General features: G+C 39.5%; 2 protein-coding genes across 5 annotated transcripts in view; one reads left to right on the forward strand and one right to left on the reverse strand.

Moving 5' to 3' along the window:
• Nucleotides 1-19,799, reverse strand: part of LOC109426613 (uncharacterized) — a 678,826-nt gene that overhangs the window by 499,226 nt on the left and 159,801 nt on the right. The window lies entirely within an intron of this gene.
• LOC109417571 (uncharacterized) lies at nt 5,010-19,623 on the forward strand. The gene is made up of 5 exons (XM_019691641.3): nt 5,010-5,955; nt 6,011-6,256; nt 17,793-18,984; nt 19,052-19,466; nt 19,526-19,623. The coding sequence occupies exons 1-5, from the start codon at nt 5,223-5,225 to the stop codon at nt 19,610-19,612; spliced, it is 2,673 nt and encodes an 890-aa protein (XP_019547186.2). The 5' UTR covers nt 5,010-5,222; the 3' UTR covers nt 19,613-19,623.

Genomic DNA, 19,799 nt, shown 5'->3' on the forward strand with positions numbered 1-19,799 from the left:
GCGTCTGTTTAGTGGAGTTTTAGGCTCTAAAATCACACAATTTGGGTAAAGAGTTGCGATAGGGATCGCGATCGAGTGGCATTGTTCGAAGGCAAAAGTGAAAAATGTCGCGTGTTTGGGGCAGTTGCGATGGGGATTTTGAAAATCTCGGTCGCGTTGCATTGTTCGAAGGAGAAAGTAAAAAGTGACACGTGTTTGGGGCAGGTGCATATTGTCCTTCCTCGTGAAGTGATAAAAATGGATGCACACTTGGTAGCAAACAGTATTGCAGAAAATTTAAGGAGACAAGGAGTTGTGCGGTCATCCGACGACATGGATCTTTCTTAGTTTTTTTTTCTTTACATACTAGAAGAAATTGTGGTAATTTTGCCAATGCGTTTTCATGAGGACTCCTGCAGTCTGTAATATCTGCAAATTAATCTTGTAGCTCTGGTGCAGGCCTAAAATTAAAGCGATAAAAATGTTAGTAGACAGTGATTACAGTTCACAACAATCATTGAGCAAATTAAAAAAAAATTGGCTTAATTACCTCAACGGCTGTCGATCACAGGTAAAGCCTGAAACACATAGCGTCCGTTCCGTCGAGGTTTGCGTTTTTCTGACAGTTTTCCCATGGGAAATGTGTCAAACTTCTGTCACGCACACGCAAACGTATGCATTGTGTGGGGCACTTAACACATGGGGCTACTCTTAGTAAAATACAAAATTCGAAAATAGCTATCCAAGCTTGAAAGTTTATTCTCCGTATACTCTAAGTTCAATACTGTGGGAAACGCACGACTTTTTCTGTGAGTCGGTCGGTTGTCTCGGTAGGTGACGCGTTTAATATAGACTGATCGTTGGCGTATGAGCATTAACGGCCGGCGCCGTTATTGACTTTAAAATATTGAACTCTCGAATTGTGTACATTGAGAGTGTGTAGCTAGTCCCAAGCACCATTCATTGGATCTCTGTGCAACCTCGATTGTTCTGGTCAATCACGGAGTAGTCACTACGATGTGTACGGTTATCTTTGCTTTGCTAAAATTATGCAATTTGGGTATATTTGGTATGGGGAAAGATGTGCGAAGTCCAAAACTTGCGACTAGAATATTCAAGATGGCGACCTGAAATCCAAGATGGCGGCTCTAAATTCAAGATGACGGCTCTAAATTCAAGATGACGGCTGTTCAATGAAGTTTCAGGCTATAAAACCATGCAATGGGGAAGATGTCTGTGGAGACATAAAATGGCGACCAGAATATTAAAAATGACGATCTAAAATGTAAGATGGCATCCCAAAATTCAAGATAGCGGCAAATCAATGGTGTTTTAGGCTAATAAATCATTAAATAATTTGGTATACGAAGGATTTTCGGAGTCCGAAAATAACTACCAAAATAACCAAGATGGCAGATAGGCTCTAAAACCATTCAATGTGGGTATATCTGGTATGGGGAAGAAATTTAGAATCCATAAATGGTGACCAGAATTTCCAAGATGGCGGACTTAAATCCAAAACGGCTAGCTTAGCTTAGCTTAGCTTAGCTTAGCTTAGACTGACTGCACACATCTATGGTTGCTATTCCGTGATTGACCCGAACCAATGACAGTTGCACAATGAGTCAACTGAATAATTGACTGGGAGTGGTCAATATTCTCACTGTGCACGCTTCAGAAACTCTCTTTAACGGTACAATAACGGCGCCGGCCACGTCCTTGCAGTCAGGTTGGAAGAGGGAAGGAATATTAGTAACAACCTTTGTTAAGTGAAGGCCCGCGTTTACCGCTGCGACTCCACCAAAGGCTGCAGGAAGGAGTGTTTGTTAGTAGGAAAGGTATGGTTGGGTCTGGATTCACTTTGATAAGTAATATGACCTTCGTGTCATGCTGGTTTCCGCGCTTTACGCGGAGAGCAAACAATCGACCACCCGTATCAGGTGGTCGCTTAATATTTACTGCAAACGACGCGACAAAATATGCAATCTAACACACTATTATTCGCTTCACTCGGAAAGCAAACAATCGATCACCCACGTCAGGTGGTCACTTTAAGTGACACAACTATTTCGAATCGAACCGCGGAAGCTAGTCGCTGCAAATGACACGACCGAACATGCAAGCTGAAGCACTATTGTTCACTTCATATGAGAAGCAAACAACTGATCACCCACGTCAGGTGATCGTTCAGTGTTGCTAAAAAAAAACGCGACACAACGAAATGCTCATTTCCGAATAGCCGGACTTAAATCCAAAATGGCGGCTCAAAATTCAAGATTGCTGCTTTTTTAAGGCTCAAATATTTCAATCATCAGCAACCATCAATTATTCAAAGGCAGTTCTCTTGCTAGAAATCCAAAAACCGTCAATGAAAATTATTTCACTGCTATCCAGATGCTGCTGCTTTTGATTTTCTGGTAAAGGATGATGGTTCGTTTCCTCTTATGAGTTTATGGCTTAAACATCAAAAGCCAGATAAACGATATGATTTTTAGTGCAATGAAATGGATTTTTGTTAAACGCATGAAAAGGCGATATTCATGAACATGTCCCTTAAGTTTTGTTGAAATGGGGTTTCGAAGGGACGAAATGGCGCCATCACCGCTAGGTGAATTAATTAGGATTTTTTTTTTGCTCGATCTGCACATTTGCGTGCTCGATGGTTTCTTGCTTGACATTCCGTTTTGGACACTCTCCGTAGGCCTTATCGAGGCTTTCAGTCAGCGGGCTCATCTTTCATGCATAGACGCTGATAAAGTAGTAGCTGAAAAAATCCCCTTCATTTTTAAATCACAGATTCGGTCGCTTATCGGCTTTCAGGGCTTCCCGATTACTAAGACACACATTTCACGTTCTGTCCTACAGCCGGCTTCGGTTCATTTTGCCGAATGCCGTTTTTCCGAGCGCATTGGCGAATCTACCTTTTTCTTTTTTCTTGCTCACTCTCCTAAACAAACACGAGAAAGAGAAGGATGGAAAGGGGTGCCGCAGTACCCCATTGCATCCCGCTCTTTCTCGTGTTTGTTTAGGAGAGTGAGCAAGAAAAAAGAAAAAGCTAGCTGCTTTAGTTCTATCATATAATCCTAAAATCTTCTATGTAAATAATAACAACACGAAGAAATAAAGCAATGAGTGAAATCATGAATAAACTCATGTATGACTTTTTCGGCGGCGAGTTTGGCGAGTCCAGAATCGCGCGTGAAACAACTCAACCACGAGATTTGAGAATTTGAGTTTTTACAAACACTGATCCTATGATTAAAAGAAGGAAATCAGGCCAAACATTTCAATAGGTCCTATCTGCATTTCAGAGGCTCTCTTTGTTCACTTTCTCTTTCAGTAATTGCAATGTAATGGTACACTTTTAAACTATTTTTGCAGTACAAATCAAAAGACGATTATTTTGACCATCGTTCAATGCAAGGAGACAATCATAATACAAATAAACAGCTGAGATATTAACGAAAGAGAGAGAAACCAAAGAGAGCCTCTCTTCTGCAGATATGACCTTTAGACATGTTTGGCCTGAAATATTTCTGATGATCTGATTGGCAGCTAAACTGTTACCCGGAGGTATTCGGCCAAACGGCATTCGGCCGAAAGGCCTGACACCCTACAACCACCGTTAACGTACATAAAAGCATAAATGCAGGAGTCAATCTCAACACTCAGAAATAAAAGTATACACGGAATTACTATTATTTATGCATTTTATATCCGCATCTCGCTCACTCTCTTTCTGTTTTCATGCTATCTGGTGCTTCGCCTGGGTTGACGAAACACTTCTCTTCAACCCAGGCTAAACGGCAGATAGCATGAAAACAGAAAGAGAGTGAGAGAGATGCGGATACAAAATGCATAAATAATAGTAATTCCGTGTATACTTTTATTTCTGAGTGAACAACTGACAGAATCCTTCACTAGTACTGATAGGGTGGGGCGGGGCAAGATGGGTCGCGGGGCAAGATGGGTCAGTGCCATTTTCGGGCGCATTACTCATGTTTTGATTATGTTAATAATTTTGTTAGATGAGCAGCATGAATATACAAAAGTTTGGGGCATTAATTGAAAAATTATTCACTCTCATTGGAAATAAAAATAAAATGGTTTTTTGCCATTTTTCTTATGCGATACATTCCATATATTCTCCATATAAACGGCCGCGGGGCAAGATGGGTCACCTTCAATTTTGAACGTATTTTTGGAGCATTCAAAAGTTATTTATTTTTTATTACAAGACTATCTCATAAATTACTTCAATCAAGCGGAATGAACGCTCAAAATTATAACATAAAATTATGATAATTTTTAAGTAAAAACATCGGTTTTTAAGTCGCCTCAGGATCACTCAAATCGTAAATTTTTTTATATTCCAAATAAATTTATAAAATGTTTACTAGTAGCTCTTGTTTACTCAGTATGGATATGGAGCATATTTGAATGCGGAACAAATCTTATATTTTGAAGTTTTTCGTTGAGAAAATGTGAATTACTTAAAAGGTGACCCATCTTGCCCCGCACTTTTTTCACGTCGCAAAATCGATCACTTTTTAAAACTGCTTGTTTAACATCATATTTTGTATTTAATGAACTTTTTATCGACTTTTAGCATAGCTAACTAGTGTATTAAAGAGTAGCGGACGAATGCAAACCAATCCGATTTGTATTTACGAAGTTATGGTGATCCATTCTTATGCGACCCATCTTGCTCCGCCCCACCCTACCCCACATTGATTACAAGCTTTAAAAAATCCCGACGTGTGCGTATTTATATTTATTCTCCCTTGTCTTTCCTCCTGGAATGAACATTTTCTCTCTTCCCTCTTTTCAAAGCATTATATACAAATATGATGCGATGGGGATTCCATATGTCTAGTACATCCACCGCAGTGGACCTCACATGCTGTGCTGTGCGGCCGCTAACGTCTCTTTACAAACAACGCAATTGCATAACGCTTATCACCTTGGGGACTGTCCATAAACTACGTAGGGGGACGCGGGTGTGGTCAAAGTCTACGCTCTAAAATTTCAAAAAATTTGAATGGAATGAATGGGTTTCTGAGATGGCCAAAAATAAGTCTATGTAGTTTATGGATAGCGCCTGGGAACTGAGCAAGGTAGATTTCGCGCATTCTGACGATGCGTTCAAGTTTAAGGTTATCAATTGATTGTAGCTCAGTGCTCTCGCGGGCACACCATATTCTTGGCTGAGACAGTCGGTTGTGGAATCTCACGGCGGAATAATGCTAACATCGAGAACAGTTCCTTCGGTAGTGAGTCAAGTTTCCGGGTTTCCTTCTAGAGTTGGAGCATTCCTTTTGCTTTTAGTTATAGCGGCGCAGTTAGCATCATCACTTGATGAAACGAAAATATACCGAGATGGCGTCTGCGGTGCAGTACAGTTGACATTGGATACTAGAATAGCAGGTGGAAATGCAGCTGAGGAGGGTGATTGGCCCTGGCATGGGGCCTTGTTCTTCGGAAAGGATTACAAGTGTGGCTGTTCATTGATAAGCGAATGGTTTGTTCTTACGGCTGGCCATTGCCTCTTTAATCCAGACACGGGCTACAGGTTTGACATTAAGAGGTTAAGAGTAGTGCTGGGCTTACTGGACCTGAATCAACACCAGTCTCATACTCGAGAATTTCAGGTGAAAGAGATAAATGTTTATCCTAAGTTCACCACCGAAAGCCACAAGCACGATTTGGCTCTATTGCTGTTGAATGAAGCGGTAGAATTCAGTGAGAAGATTCGCCCAATTAAAATAATTGATAGTAAGTCAACGTTCATCGAGAAAGTGGCTGGCAATTACGGCACGGTGGTTGGATGGGGTTTCACTGAGGAAGCCAAAGTTTCCAATCAGCTTCGGACGGCACAGATGCTCATCGCTCGCTATGCTGATTGCGTCGAGTCCAATCCAGACCTTTTCGGGCAGCTGATACACAATGGGATGTACTGCGCGGGGGCTGAAAATGGTGTGAAGTCGCTTGTTTCTGCCAAATTCTAGAATCTGATATCGTACCATTCCAGGAACGAATGTCTGCAACGGGGACAGTGGTGGTGGCATGTATATTTTCCAGCACAACAGCTGGCACCTACAAGGTCTGGTTTCTTTTGCGGCTCTGCGAGATGGAACAAATCTGTGCGATCTGTACAGTTATGCGGCATTCACTAACGTGCCGCATTACCTGGATTGGATTGAATCGCAACTTCAAGATCATCAGCGGAAAATGCAGGAACAATTAAATCGCGAATTAAAAGAAGTGCCTGATGAAGGTGAGTTTTGAGTAGTGGATAGTTAAGTAGTTAAGGCCTACGAAGACTTCGTGTATTCTTAAGGGAAGACTTCCCGCTGTTTAAAGGGGCTGTCCATTTGTTACAAAAGGAAAATTTTTGACACCCCTTCCCCTCTTTGTGAGATTTTTTGTTTGAAAGTCTAGCTTTTTCTATATGGCGCGTAAGATCAAACCCGTACATCCCTCCCCCCATAAACTTTTACGTAATTAATGGACACCCCCAAAGTGTTCCATCATTGCGTGATTATGGTTTGGTGTTGTTTATTTAGTCGATTCTAACTTCAATTTAAACAGTTCTGGCCCAATAGATCTCAGTGTTGCGAAATGAGCGAGTACTCACACAACTTGTCAAACTCACGAGTGAGTATGAGCAGTACACCTTAAACTCACCGTGAGTATTACTCACATTTGAGTAAGCGCTGTACAACTCACACTCACTCGTGAGTATTGACGTGCATTTACTCACTCACGAGTATACTTTACTCATATTCATAGGTAATCTAAAATTTATCTAAAGGCTTGGAATCCTATCAAACACTAAAATGGTATGTTTTATTGGGGCGAATGTATTGAATCAGAAGACAAGGTTGCTTGTCAATAATTCTTTTGTTATTTTTTTATTCTAGTGAGTTGTAACTTACTGCTAGTTCTAAGCGCTCCGTTAACAGCGGTCCTGAATAGGTCCCCTTTGAGCCCAACAGCTCAACGTGAGGGCTTTTGTTTGAACTTAAACCTCTTGTAGACAGAGATCAATCCCCTGAAATGGCTGTCATCTACATATAACTGGCGTGAAGCCAAAAATTTGGCGCAAGACGTGGTGTTGATTTGAATGGGCGGTTGCATTAAGCTAAAAACAGTGATTTTTTTCTGTTAGTGCAGGCGTGACATTCACATATAATTGAGTTCAGCGTTGCTTTAAATGGACGAAATGTATTTTCATGCTTGTGCGTCTTGTAAATTTAACAAAGAACACTAAACGCATTGAACAAATCGACACTGATTCTTCATTAGGGCCCAACTGACATTTTCGATTTCTCTTCATCGATCCTCTCTTTGTGTTATTACAGAATGTGTATTGAGTTTTCCCAAAAAAAATTTGATTGAAATGTGAAGGAGATGACTTCATCTTGCTGTAGAAACAAAAAGAATAATGATTTTGTTCGCTTTGATCAAGTTATTAGCGAAAGAGAGTGTCGACGAAGAGAAATCGATCAAGTCAGCTAGGCCCTTATGAAAAGTCATTGTCGAAATGTGTAAACGATCGTTTCTCAAATGCACGATAATTTGTATGACGAAGTTCGCTTCCGCACGTAGCAGATTGAAAGGCAGGTTGAAATTTCGTAAACGGCTCGTTTACGGGCTCCGTGACACCCCACCAAAGGCGGCGGCTTCAAGAACTAACGCTTTCTTCAGGGGGTTGGCAAAGATAACAATTAAGAAAAAGTAATTTTACGGAATCGTGTGTGTGCTCGATTGGTAGCCGATTTGACAGTTCGATAGCAGCAGACTAGCATTTAATGACCTGCTCTAAAGGCGCATATAGTGCTGAATTAATGCCATTTTAGCTGCTTATTGGTTACCTGGGTGTGATTACTGGCCATGTTACTGGTAATAATTTGCTCGGCAGTTTTTTTTTCTTTATAGGTGCGAGGCTCATATAATTAGGGTGGTCCAACTTTATATGAAAAATAAAAACTAAGACTTGAAAAAGTTCATGAGATTCTTTCAGAATATGTTCCTTTTGTCACCCATAAGTTCCAATAAAGTTTTGTTCCAATTCTATCAAGTCTAAGCAGTTTTTATGAAACATCCAGCAATAGGGCACAAAGTTGTACCTGATTCTAGCAAAAAATTGCTTAAAAATCAACAATTCGTTTTGTTGGTTTTTGCTTTGCTGGGTGCGTTTAGTGTGTGAGTTTCATGTTCGAAAGTGGAGCACTCAAGTAAATTTACAAATTTTTGTATATTTTAAATTACAAACTGATCAAGTATTTAGTATGAGGAAAAACGTTACTTTTCCTTACGGAATAATAGAACATACTATTTTTCCGCGCAGAAAAACTACAGCTCTTTTAGGTTTGCAAGGGAGGCGTTACCAGTGTAAAACTTTTCTCCTTACTTGCCTGCTCAAGTAATTTTGAAGCGAAACCACTAGTTGGCCATTACATGCCCTATCTTTTTGCACAGTAATACAAACTAACCATATGGGAAAAAACGATCAAATGTATGTAGAAAAGAAAAGTTTTAAATGTTTGGACCTAGGAGATGCTGTAATTGACCCTACCATTTTTTATTTGAAGGTAGGAAAATATATGCCAAACATCTTTATTGAATACCGTAAAGTGACCCGACGTATGCGAAAAAAGTTATACCCTTAACAAAGTGTGGCGAAATATAGAAATTTCCTAGTTGATGATATTACTTTGCATGCGTAGGTAAACAATAAGAGGTTTTAGCCTATGGTGCCAAAGCTCTCGAGCAGATCCCCCTTTCCTCGAAAACTGTGTCTAGTATATAAATAATCACCATTGCAGTACAGAACAAACGAAAACATCATTTCAAACCAACAAAAATAACTTACTCACTAAACTCACCGTGAGTAAAATGAGTAACTCACGCGTGAGTAATGACGTCATACTCTCGCGTGAGTATTACTCACTTGTGAGTAATACTCACGCGAGAGTATGACGTCATTACTCACGCGTGAGTATACTCATACGCGAGTAACTCACAGCGTGAGCATTACTCACAAATGAGTAAGGTGAGTGAGTATTTTTTACTCGTGAGCATGAGTTTCGCAACACTGATAGATCTAAGTAAAACATAGCAATAGCAAATCGCATTATCACTCCGCGTTACTGAAACGTGACGGGACGACATGACGTGAAAACCAGTTAAATATTTAGTTCACAAATTGTGATAAGGCAATACTGAATGGCCTTGTTATTCGGAGTATTGACATTAAACGGTATATACATACATATTAAATACCGTCGTGCGGGGCTACTTTTGAAACACGGGGCTACTTTGGACACTTTTGAATATGGATTTTTTGAATTTGAAATATGGTTCAAATCTGTTTGATGTCTTTGGGACTATTATGACGCAATATTTTCCCCTTCATTTGGTTGAAATTGTTTTTCAAACAAACCCTTTATTGCTTGTCAGGAGGCGAAAAAACATCGAATGAATCATAAAAATATACATAACGTATCAGAACATTTGCTCTGTAAGCATTGTTTCTACAGTTCATAAATTTCAGAGGGTTGCTCAATTCGTGCAAAAAGTATCGACGTAGCATATACAATCGAATATTTGTATCGATACACATTATAAATGACCGTTTAACCTAAATAAAGGATTGATGGCCCTCAGACAGCCTTTAAGTCTATATTAAAATATCGCGCTGCTCATAATACCAAAGGTAGCACAGAACCACCTAAAAACGCATATATTTATTGAAATCATGTATGATATAGTATACAACAGTACTGGTACAAAGTAGTATTTTAAATAAACCCGGAATTTTAACTGCAGCTTTGTTTTAATTGTAAATGTCCAAAGTAGCCCCCCTTTGGTTCTATATGAGATGTCTCCGATTGGTGTATGGGCAACTTTTTTGTTTATTGATGGATTTAGTTCAAATTTTGCATGCATCCTACATACATACTCACAATTATTATGTGTAAAAATTGTGGAAATACATTCACTACTCTGGGAGTTATAATGTCATAAAGTTGAAAAACCATTAAAAAGTGTATAAAGAAGCCCCGCACGACGGTAACAATAATAAAGGGGAAGACGCTGCATTTGTTAACAAGATCTGTTTAAAAACAATGCGACTGCTATAGTTTCAGTAGCTTTCAAATGGTAGAAGATCATACTTGATACAGTGAGGACCTGATTGTCTGATTTTGTTTTTATGAGAACTGAGATCCCCCACTGCCTATTTTGCATATGTATATCATGTGGTGTGGTAGTCATGAAGATGTTTTCAAGGATATTTTATACACAAGAAAGTTAAGGTGCCATGATTGTTTGCCTCGCGATTTTGAAGTGATAATAAACTGTCAATCCTGTAGCCACGCAGCAGAAAAAGTATCATCGCAATCACTGTGAGTGAGCAAATAAGATGAATTTGAATCCATCTCTAGGGGAATTCTGGGAGATTTCTATTATTTTTCTATTTATGAAAAAATCCCATGAGAAAATCCTGAAGGAATTTCTAGCGGAATTTCTGGAGGAATTCCTGGAGAAAGAAATCCTCGAAGGAATTTCTGAAGGAATCATTGGGGGAATCCTTGAAGAAATTTGTGAAGAAATCCCTGAAGGAATCTCTACAGGAATTCCAGCAGGAATACCTAGATTAATCCCTGAAAAATGCTGAATATATTCCTGGAGCATTTCCTGGAAGAATTTCTGGAAAAAGAAATCCCCAGAAGATTTTCTGGAAAAATTTCTGGAGGAATTTCTGAAGAAATTCTTGGGGTAAGAACCATTGAAGGAATTCCTGGAGGAATCTTTGGAGGAATGCTTGCAACAATTACTGGATAATTTTCTGAGGGAATCTCTTTCTCTTGGAGAAATTTCTGAAAAATCCCCTGGGAAATTCCTGGAGAAATGCTCGAAGGAATTTCCGATGGAATCCATGGAGGAATCCTTGGAGAAATTCGTGGAGAAATCCCTGAAAAAACCCTGAAGAAGTTCTTTGAAGATTTTTTAGCGAAATTCCTAGAGGAATTACTCCAGCAATCCCTGGAGGAAAATCAGGAAGAATTCTTGGAGGTTCCCCAAAAAAATTATATAGAAGGTATTCCTAGAACTTCAAACTTTTGAATTTCAGTAGGAATTTGTAGATAAATTCTTGGAAAAATCCCGGAAGCAATTACTGGAGGCAGTCCTGAAGGAATACATTAAGGAAACCATGGAGGATTTCTTGGAGGAATCTCTAAAAAAAAATCTGTAGAAATTCTTGGAAGGACCCCTGGAAGATATACTAGAGGAATGCCTGTAGGAATTACTAAAGGAACTAATTCCTCTAGAGGAATTTCTGGCGGAATGTCTAGATGAAACTCTAGGTGAATTCCTGGAGGAATTATTAGAGAAATCCCTGCAGGAATTCCCAGAGAAATCCCTGGAAAAATTCCAAGAGGAATTCTTGAAGAAATTAGTGGATGAATCTTTCAAGGAATTCATAGAGGAATATCAGGAATAATTTCTGAAGAAATCGCAGATGGAATTCTTTGAGAAATTCTAGAGGAATCCTTAGAAGAGTTCCTGAAGAAACTACAGAAAGAATCCCGGAAGCAATTTCAAGAGGAATTCCTTAGGGAATCCCTAAACAGTTCCTGAAGCAAGTACTGAATTAATTCTTGAAGGTGTTCCTTGAAGTATACAAGGAGCAATTCCTGAAGGAATGCTTAGAATAGTTCCAGAAAGGCTCTTTGGAGGAATTTTAAAATAAGTTGTTCCAGAAAGAAACACAGAAGGAATTCCCGAGTAATGCCCTGCAGAAATTCTTGGAGGAATCCCTGGAGGATATCTTTGAGGAATGCCTGTAGGGATTAATCTTTAGGCACACTCCTGAAAAAGTCTCTAGAAGAATACCTTAAGAAATCCCTGGAATAATTCCTGGAGCAATCTCTGAAGAAATTCATGGAGAAATCCCTCGAGAAATTCCTGGAGGAATCCCAGGAATAATTCCTGAAGAAACTCAAGGAGGAATCCAAGAAGCAGTTCCTAGACGCATTCCTAAGGAAATCCCTAAACAGTCCCTGGGGGAAGTACTGGATTAATTGCTGGAGGAGATCCTGAAAGAATTCAATGAGTTCCTGAAGGAATTCTAAATAGTGTTCCTGGGGTAATCTCTGGAGAAATTTTTAAAATAATCCTTGGAGTTGTTCGTGAAAGAAACACAGAAGAAATTTCCGGGTGAATCCCTGGAGAAATTCCTGAAGGAAAGCCTGGAGGAATTCCTAAAGAAGTCTCATGGATTTGGATTTGAATTTGGATATGGATGGACTTTGTACAATGTTTCAAGGAACTCCTGGATTAATTTTTTAGCTAATCTCTGGTGAAATTTCCTGTAAGGGTTTCTGGAAGATATTCCTGCTGAAATACTTCGTTTTTTTTCAGATTGCATTATTGTAGCAATCTCTAGTGGAATTCTTGAAGGAAAATATGGAGTAATCCCAGAAGAAATCTCTGAAGGAGCACTTGCAAAAATACCTGAAAGAATTTCTGTTGACATTCCTTTGGGAATCCCTAGAGATATTCTTGGAGGAATGCTCGATAAAAGCACTGGAACAATCACTGCACAATGGGAAAAAATAGATATAAAACGCGAATACACACGCGTGACACAATCTGTACAAATCTCTATAGTTTCAGATAAGGAGGGTGTCATCCGCCGCACGATGTTGGAAATTAGAGTATCGGGCCCGTTTTACCCCGCTATCTCCCTTTTTCACCTTTTTAGAAAAATCGTGGAGTGAAAAATAAACGATTTACTTAATTTGTTTTCGTGTAAGAACTTTCGTAGTATCGAATAGAGCGAGTTTGGCTCACCGCATAGCCTTAAATATTGACATGTCTTCAAGTAACCCCAATATCCCCTATTTCTTTGAAATTTAACATGCATCTTTGCCCGGAGTGGATCGCAATCGATAAGAGCAGAGTCAACGCTATGTCAAATTACCGATACCATGGATGTTTTTACACTAATATGAGTTAAATAAGTCATTTATTTTGCACGCCAGTCGGGAATAAATGAGGATTTTCTCAAAAAAGTATGTGTGAGGGAGAGTGGGGTAAAACGAGCTCAATACACTGATTTCCAGCATCGTGCGCGAATGACACCCTCGTTATCTGAAACTAATAAGATTTTCTCAGATTGTGTCAAAAATTTATTCAAATCCATCCACTCCAACCAGAGATATTGAATTTATTCGCGCTGTATACCTATTTTTTTTTCCACTGAGCACTGGAGGAACCTCTATAGATATCCCAGGAGAAATTCCCGGAGGAATGTATGATGAAATCCATAGAGGAATTCTTGAAAAATTCTCTGGAGCAAACCATGATGGAATTCCTGAAGTAAGCTATGAACAAATTCCAGGAGCAATTCGTCGATGCATCCTTGCAGAAGTATCTGTAAGAAATTATGAAAGAATCATGGAAGGAATTCTTGAAGCATTTCTTGAAGAAAAAACCGAAACAATCACTATTGAAACTCTGCAAGATGCCCATAGAAGAATACACGAATGAGACACTCCTGAAGAAGTCCCTTGTGGAATTTCTGAAAGAATTCCTAAAGAAGTTCCTGTATAAATGCATAAAGGAATTTCTGGAGGTGTCCTTGAAAGAATTCGTAAAGAAATCCCAGGTATTTTGCTCTTGGAATGCACAGTTAAAATAAAAGTGTAAATTTGAGTTTATTTTGATGCACATATTTGGAGCATCAAAATAAACGCAAAATTCCATCACGTTTTAAATTTACACGAGTCGATATGCGAGATAAATCGTGTAAATTTAAACGCCATTGATTTTTACATAAAGCACAGCCCGCGGCTCTCGTGATATGTTTCTTTTTCCGTTTGTTCCCCCTGATCCCACTTCCCTGGCCCGTAGAAGACAATATGGTTTAATAAACATCGGTAGATCATGTCAATATTGATTTGACAAGTATATTTTATTCAGCATGTTTCCATATTTTCATTCTGTACATTGGAATTTAATTCGCAGAATCAGCTGCGGTTCCAGAAATGGGTGAATCTCGTCGCCCGTCTCGTTGGTCAGCGCCTCTGGTTGATTGCAACGAGCGAGAAGTAGTCTCAGATTTCTTGTGTTATGCGCATATCTGCAAATTCGCAATTTATGGATAAATCACTTACTACACTCAACAACAAGAGCTTTATCTGTAGGGGAAAGTGGGGCAATATGCCATTTTTCAAACTTTCATCGTTTTCAATGATATATAGCCTCATTTATTAGGCTTTCAAAGTGGTAACAGCAACTAGACAATATTTGCTCGATGCTTCAGCAAAAATATTCACTAAATTATTGCATTTTTATCGATTTTTAGCGATTTCAAAAACTGGTTCGTAAAACGGAAGTGGTGCAAAAAGGCCACCTGCCATGGGGTAAGATGCCACTTCATGAAAACATTCAAAAATTACGTCCATCAGTTTTCTGGCATTTTCGACTCACTTTCATTCCTCTGTCGCGTTTTTTTTTTCATATACTCAATACATGGAGTGTCACCCCTTTCCCCGCCAAACGATGGTCGTCATATTTGAATGACCCCTAACATGGATAGCGTAGACATCAACAACCATGCGCCTCCATGGGTGCCTCAATCTCCTTGGAAACACTTGGCTGGTAATAAAATCACCCAAAAACCTTAATTGCAAGCACGAAAAACCGGAAGTTGCCAATTTTCATTGGGAAATCAAAAGATTTTCCATGGGTTTGGCGGCCTAGCTTCTAAAAGAATGATTAATGCAAACATATCTTGACACCATTCACCTACAGCAATGATCAAGTCCCATTCAGGAATGATTTTATGAGTTGGGCCATTTGACCCCATCTTGGCATTTTGGGCTCTGTTCCCCTACTTACAATTCACTTCGGATGGATTTCAATCTAACGTACTCGCGTTTTTTCCAGCAGTGTTGGGAATACTCACTTGCGAAAAGTTGCACTCATTTGCTTCTATCTCAGTCCAGAAGCATGCTATCAAAAAATTATGTTTGAAAGGGTTTTAGATTGTGGTTTAATCTAAAAGTTTGCCGAATGAAGTGAAGGTCGCAGAAGCATACCAAAACCGTGAGAGAGCTGTGAGCACAAGGTGAGTATAAATTACACGAATTTTACTCACCTCATACTCACAGCTCTCTCACAACTTTGGTATGCGTCTGCGACCGTTACTTTATTCGGTAGAGTTTTAGATTAAACTACAATCTTAAAGCCATTCAAATATCATTTTTTGATAGCATGCTTCTAGACTGAGATAAAAACAAGTGAGTATCGTTCTTGCAAGTGAGTATTCCCAACACTGTTCTCCAGTGCAATGGTCAAAAGTGCAAAATCCTCAGCAGCGAAGCTATTTCGTGTCGGCCATACTACTTTTCTAAACGTATCGGTTTTGGAAGCTGTCAGTGTATTTTTACACGTCAGTGGAAAATTATAGTTTTAATGATAGAGAAATCGATGCATATCAATGCGTTTTTGAGAGTGGCGTTGCAAATACACGATGAAATAATATCGTATGCAGGCTTGTAAACATTCGACACTTTTCACTACCTTCGCTTCGTTGCCGCGGTCGGGTGTCAGCATGCTTTGTTTCATTCGAGCGCGACCGCTATCTCTTACACACAACACGAGCTGCAGAACGAAGATCAATAAACAAAAAGTGGATCAAATCAACGTCGTCTGACACGATGACATTTGTCTAATTCCAGCTTTTTGCAAGATTTCAGCCACTTTTGATTAAAATTGGTATTATATTAGTTAATTCGTGTGTGATAAATCGATTACGACACATAGACACACTACTACACACTAGAGTAATGCGGGGCAAAAGTTCGCACCTAACAGACTTCACAAAGTAGCTATTAAACGAAAAGAAAATAATATCGTTTTTCTTCGTTAAACGGGTCCCTATCATGTTGCCTTCAAAACGTAGTACTAGATTTTTTCGCGTTCTTTTCGTAGTTTTAGTAATACAATTTTTAATGCAAGTACTCCAATGCGAACTTTTGCCCCATAGTGGGGGCAAAAGTTCGCATTATGCGGGGCAAAAGTTCGCACGTTGAATAGCATAGTTTATTGGTGTGATGTTCATTTATTCCATGGTAATTCATGTTCGTCCTTTCACTTTAGCCGTGAAATCTGTTTCTTTCTGTTCTTAGCTTTACGGCCCAACTGGAATACAACCTGGTGTTCAGCTTTGGAATACAATGTATTTTATGAAGACTTCCACAACTACTAACAAGAAGCTGTCCTTTCCTGCATAACTGAAGTTATCAAAATACATTGTGGGGTAATCATAGAGATACGTGTTGCACAAAATACATTAAAAAAAATCAAATATGCTGCAAAACTATTGAACGGGACCGTAATCGAATCTTATCCCCGTCAGTATGGTGATGAATTATAACTGCGAATTTGCAAACTAAGCTATGAAAGACCCCGGTAAAGTAGAAGAACATAACATGACCTTCAGAAACATACGAAAAGACACGGCGAGGATGACGAAGAAAATGTTTTAAAATGTTTTTTAACCATTTTTCATTTCTTGATTTAAATGGGTGAACATAATGTTTGCCTTACAATGGATCTTCTTACAAAACAAAATTCAAACCCTCTGCCGGAACGATTTCAGGGTACATACTACACATATTATACACATATAGTAGTTTCTATACGAAACCATCATTACTGCAAAGATTCTGTAATTTTATTGATATACTACATTCAGAAAGCTAGTGCGAACTTTTGCCCCACAGCTACTGCGAACTTTTGCCCCACCGTCAAGGTTTTAACAATGTCCCTTTCTGCAAGAAGCACTAGTAGTTTAGTGTTTATTTGAGTGCACCTCTTGAACTACTGTGGAATAACGATTCTCCGACATCAAGAGATTTTGAGATTCTTCTTCTTCCTGTTACTACAAATTCTTAGTCGAAAAAGCCCAAAAAATCTATCAAAACACCTAGAAACACATTTTTTCGCATAACTCTGCCACACCATAACGAAATCCTTCCAATTTTTGTTGACGAGTAACTGGCCTGATTATGTGTCGAACCCATGCAAATTTATTTGGGTTCTTAACTCGTGTTCAGAAAAAGATCCACTGCGAACTTTTGCCCCGTGCGAACTTTTGCCCCGTATTACTCTACATTTATACAAAACAGCTTTCTTTATGGGAAAGACAGGAATAACAAAAACCGAGCCATCTCCCGAAGACGCAATCATGGTCAAGCGCATTCATTCGACATTTTTGTTCCATACAGTAGTTTGATCGCTTGTGTTGCGAATGTTGGAGACAAAGGCAGCCGAATATCAACAAAAAGGTGTCAAAGACTGTGATCGCTCACAAGATCGATCGTATGTATAAAAATGTAAAATCGTTTTTTTTATGCTCTTATTATGTGCATTGATTTCAATGCAATTTTCCATCATTTTCCTTTTTTAAGTAATGTAAATTTATTGTTTTCATGCTTTACACGCAATTTAAATTTCAACATTTTTTGGTGTGTAAATATCCCAACGGTTTATAATAATATCCAAATAATACAGATTTAACTGCGGTTGATCATGCTACTGTTACAAGTGTAGACCTGATGTACTGATCTCCAAGGTAACTTGGCTGACCTGGAATATCTCTACAGTGCCTTTAAATGACATTTGATATTTCAAGAGCTTCTCATATCCCAGTAGATTATGCAATGCTACTTTTTATGTCGATAACACATAAAGTATTTAAAATTATAAATGTGTTTATTTTTATTCTTCAGGCACAACTACAACCACCACCACCACCACCACCACGCCAACCAGTACCGCAGCTGTTGAACTTCATCCCCTAGTCGATGCACAATCAGTCCGGTTTGCACCTTCCGAGTGTCTCCAACAGAACGACGAAATTATCGTCGTTGGTTTCAATTCCAGTATTTCACTAGCTTGCAAGCCTGGCTCCGATGGTGAGACTACCGAAAAACAGGAATCCATCCGTTGGTTTCGTGAGAACAAGTATTTCTACGAGATCGATCTGTCCAGCGAGGTTGGCTTAAGCAAATCGGGCGTTCACGATATCCTAACCCTCCGGCATGTGGATGCCAGTCATTCTGGTAGATATTTCTGCCGTGCGAAGCTCCCTTCGGCCAACGTGACCGACAGAAGGATTGTTTCCGTTGTGGGAGTGGTGCCACGGTTTGAACCGGTTGATGGTAGTCCCGCCTACATGAAGTACGAGCTTTTGCTCAATCAGCAATATTTTAGCTTGCAGATGACGTTTAGGTCGGATCGCGAGGACGGAGTACTGTTCTACCGAACTGATGAATGGGATCATCAGATAATGAAGGTGGTTTTGGTAAACGGAATGATGGAATTGGACTTGTTGACAGAGAGGAAAACCGTCCGAAAAATTGGGTGTAAAAAACACAGGATAAGCATGGGTGAATGGCACACCGTTAAGCTCAACTGTCATTTGGGACGGTGCTATGCCACTTTGGACGGTGAAATGATGGCGCAGTTCTCTGAGAATGTGTTTCTAACGAGTGGCGGAAAGGATTTCTTCTATCTCGGAGGCATACCGAATCGAAACGAGAGCGGATTCACTGGATGCATAAGCCAAATGTTTTTGAACGATTATCAGATACATCTGCGACAGGAAGTTATCAAGTCGGAACGAATATCGGAGTGTAATCATTGTACGGCGAACACTTGCCAAAACGGAGGCGTCTGTGTGGAAACTTCGGACAGAAATGCCTTTCGTTGTTTGTGCCCGGATGGTTTTACGGGTCGACACTGTTCGAATGTGGGTGAACGCTGTCGTGCAACGTCCTGCGTAGAAGCTTTATGTCACAATTTCGAAAATGGTTTCCGATGTGCTTGTTCGTCGACCAGAACTGGAAAGCGATGCGAGGCGATAAATGATCTTAATGGGAAAGCGATATCTTTTCGGTCCTTTGGATTCGCAAAATTTAAGTCAGTAATACATCGCAATAATGTCTGTAAGCTGGAAGATAATATCGCCTATTTACTTTATTTGTAGAATCAACCTGACGAAAAATTTTCAAATTCAGTTCCAATTTTTACCGAGAAACACAACAGCGGGAACCCTTATTGAGCTTCAGAATGATATTCGTGGGACTGGAAATTTCATGACACTAACCCTTAACAATGGTGTATTGGAGCTGCGATATACCATTGATCTCGATGTCACAGTGTTCACAATAAGGTCGTCCGTTTCAGTGAACCTCAACTCATGGCACAGCGTAAAGACAGGTTATCAAAGTAGTTCTATATATTTACAAGTCGACGACGAACCGAGCCAGTCAAATAGCCTCTTCAGTGGCTTTTTCAACTTGATGTACGATCACTATGTAAACCTCGGAGGAGTTGATGACTGCGTCGCTTGGGGCCAATGCCCGGAGAGGACTTCTGATTATGATGGCTGCATAAAAGAGGTAAAACACTTCGCATCAAAACTCTAGGTCTAGATATTACCAACTATCTCTCATTCCAGCTCTTCGTGTCGGGCCATGCGGTTGACCTAACGAGAAGTTTCATCGATGCTAGGAATGTAGAAATCTGTCGAATAAATGAATCATAAGTCAATTTATAGTTCACAGCTCTCTCATTCGCCCGGTCAGCAGTTGGAATGAAAACTTTTCCCTGGAAATGACTCTTCTAACGACTTGCCATAACCTCGTCTGTGACATTTTCCTCCTTGCCAACTAACCATTTATGGCAATAAAAATTAAACAGTAATTAAGCTCGTTACGTTCTTTATCGGTTTT

The sequence above is a fragment of the Aedes albopictus genome, chromosome 2 (assembly GCF_035046485.1).
Source record: "Aedes albopictus strain Foshan chromosome 2, AalbF5, whole genome shotgun sequence".
In the NCBI taxonomy this organism is placed as follows: Eukaryota; Metazoa; Arthropoda; class Insecta; order Diptera; family Culicidae; genus Aedes; species Aedes albopictus.

Bases quoted from the DNA above. Each gene is read 5' to 3' on its own strand.
- LOC109417571 (XM_019691641.3), top strand. From the start codon at position 5,223: ATGCTAACATCGAGAACAGTTCCTTCGGTAGTGAGTCAAGTTTCCGGG. The intron at 5,956-6,010 runs GTGTGAAGTCGC...GTACCATTCCAG, and splicing joins CTGCGCGGGGGCTGAAAATG to GAACGAATGTCTGCAACGGG. The intron at 18,985-19,051 runs GTCAGTAATACA...CTTTATTTGTAG, and splicing joins TTTGGATTCGCAAAATTTAA to AATCAACCTGACGAAAAATT.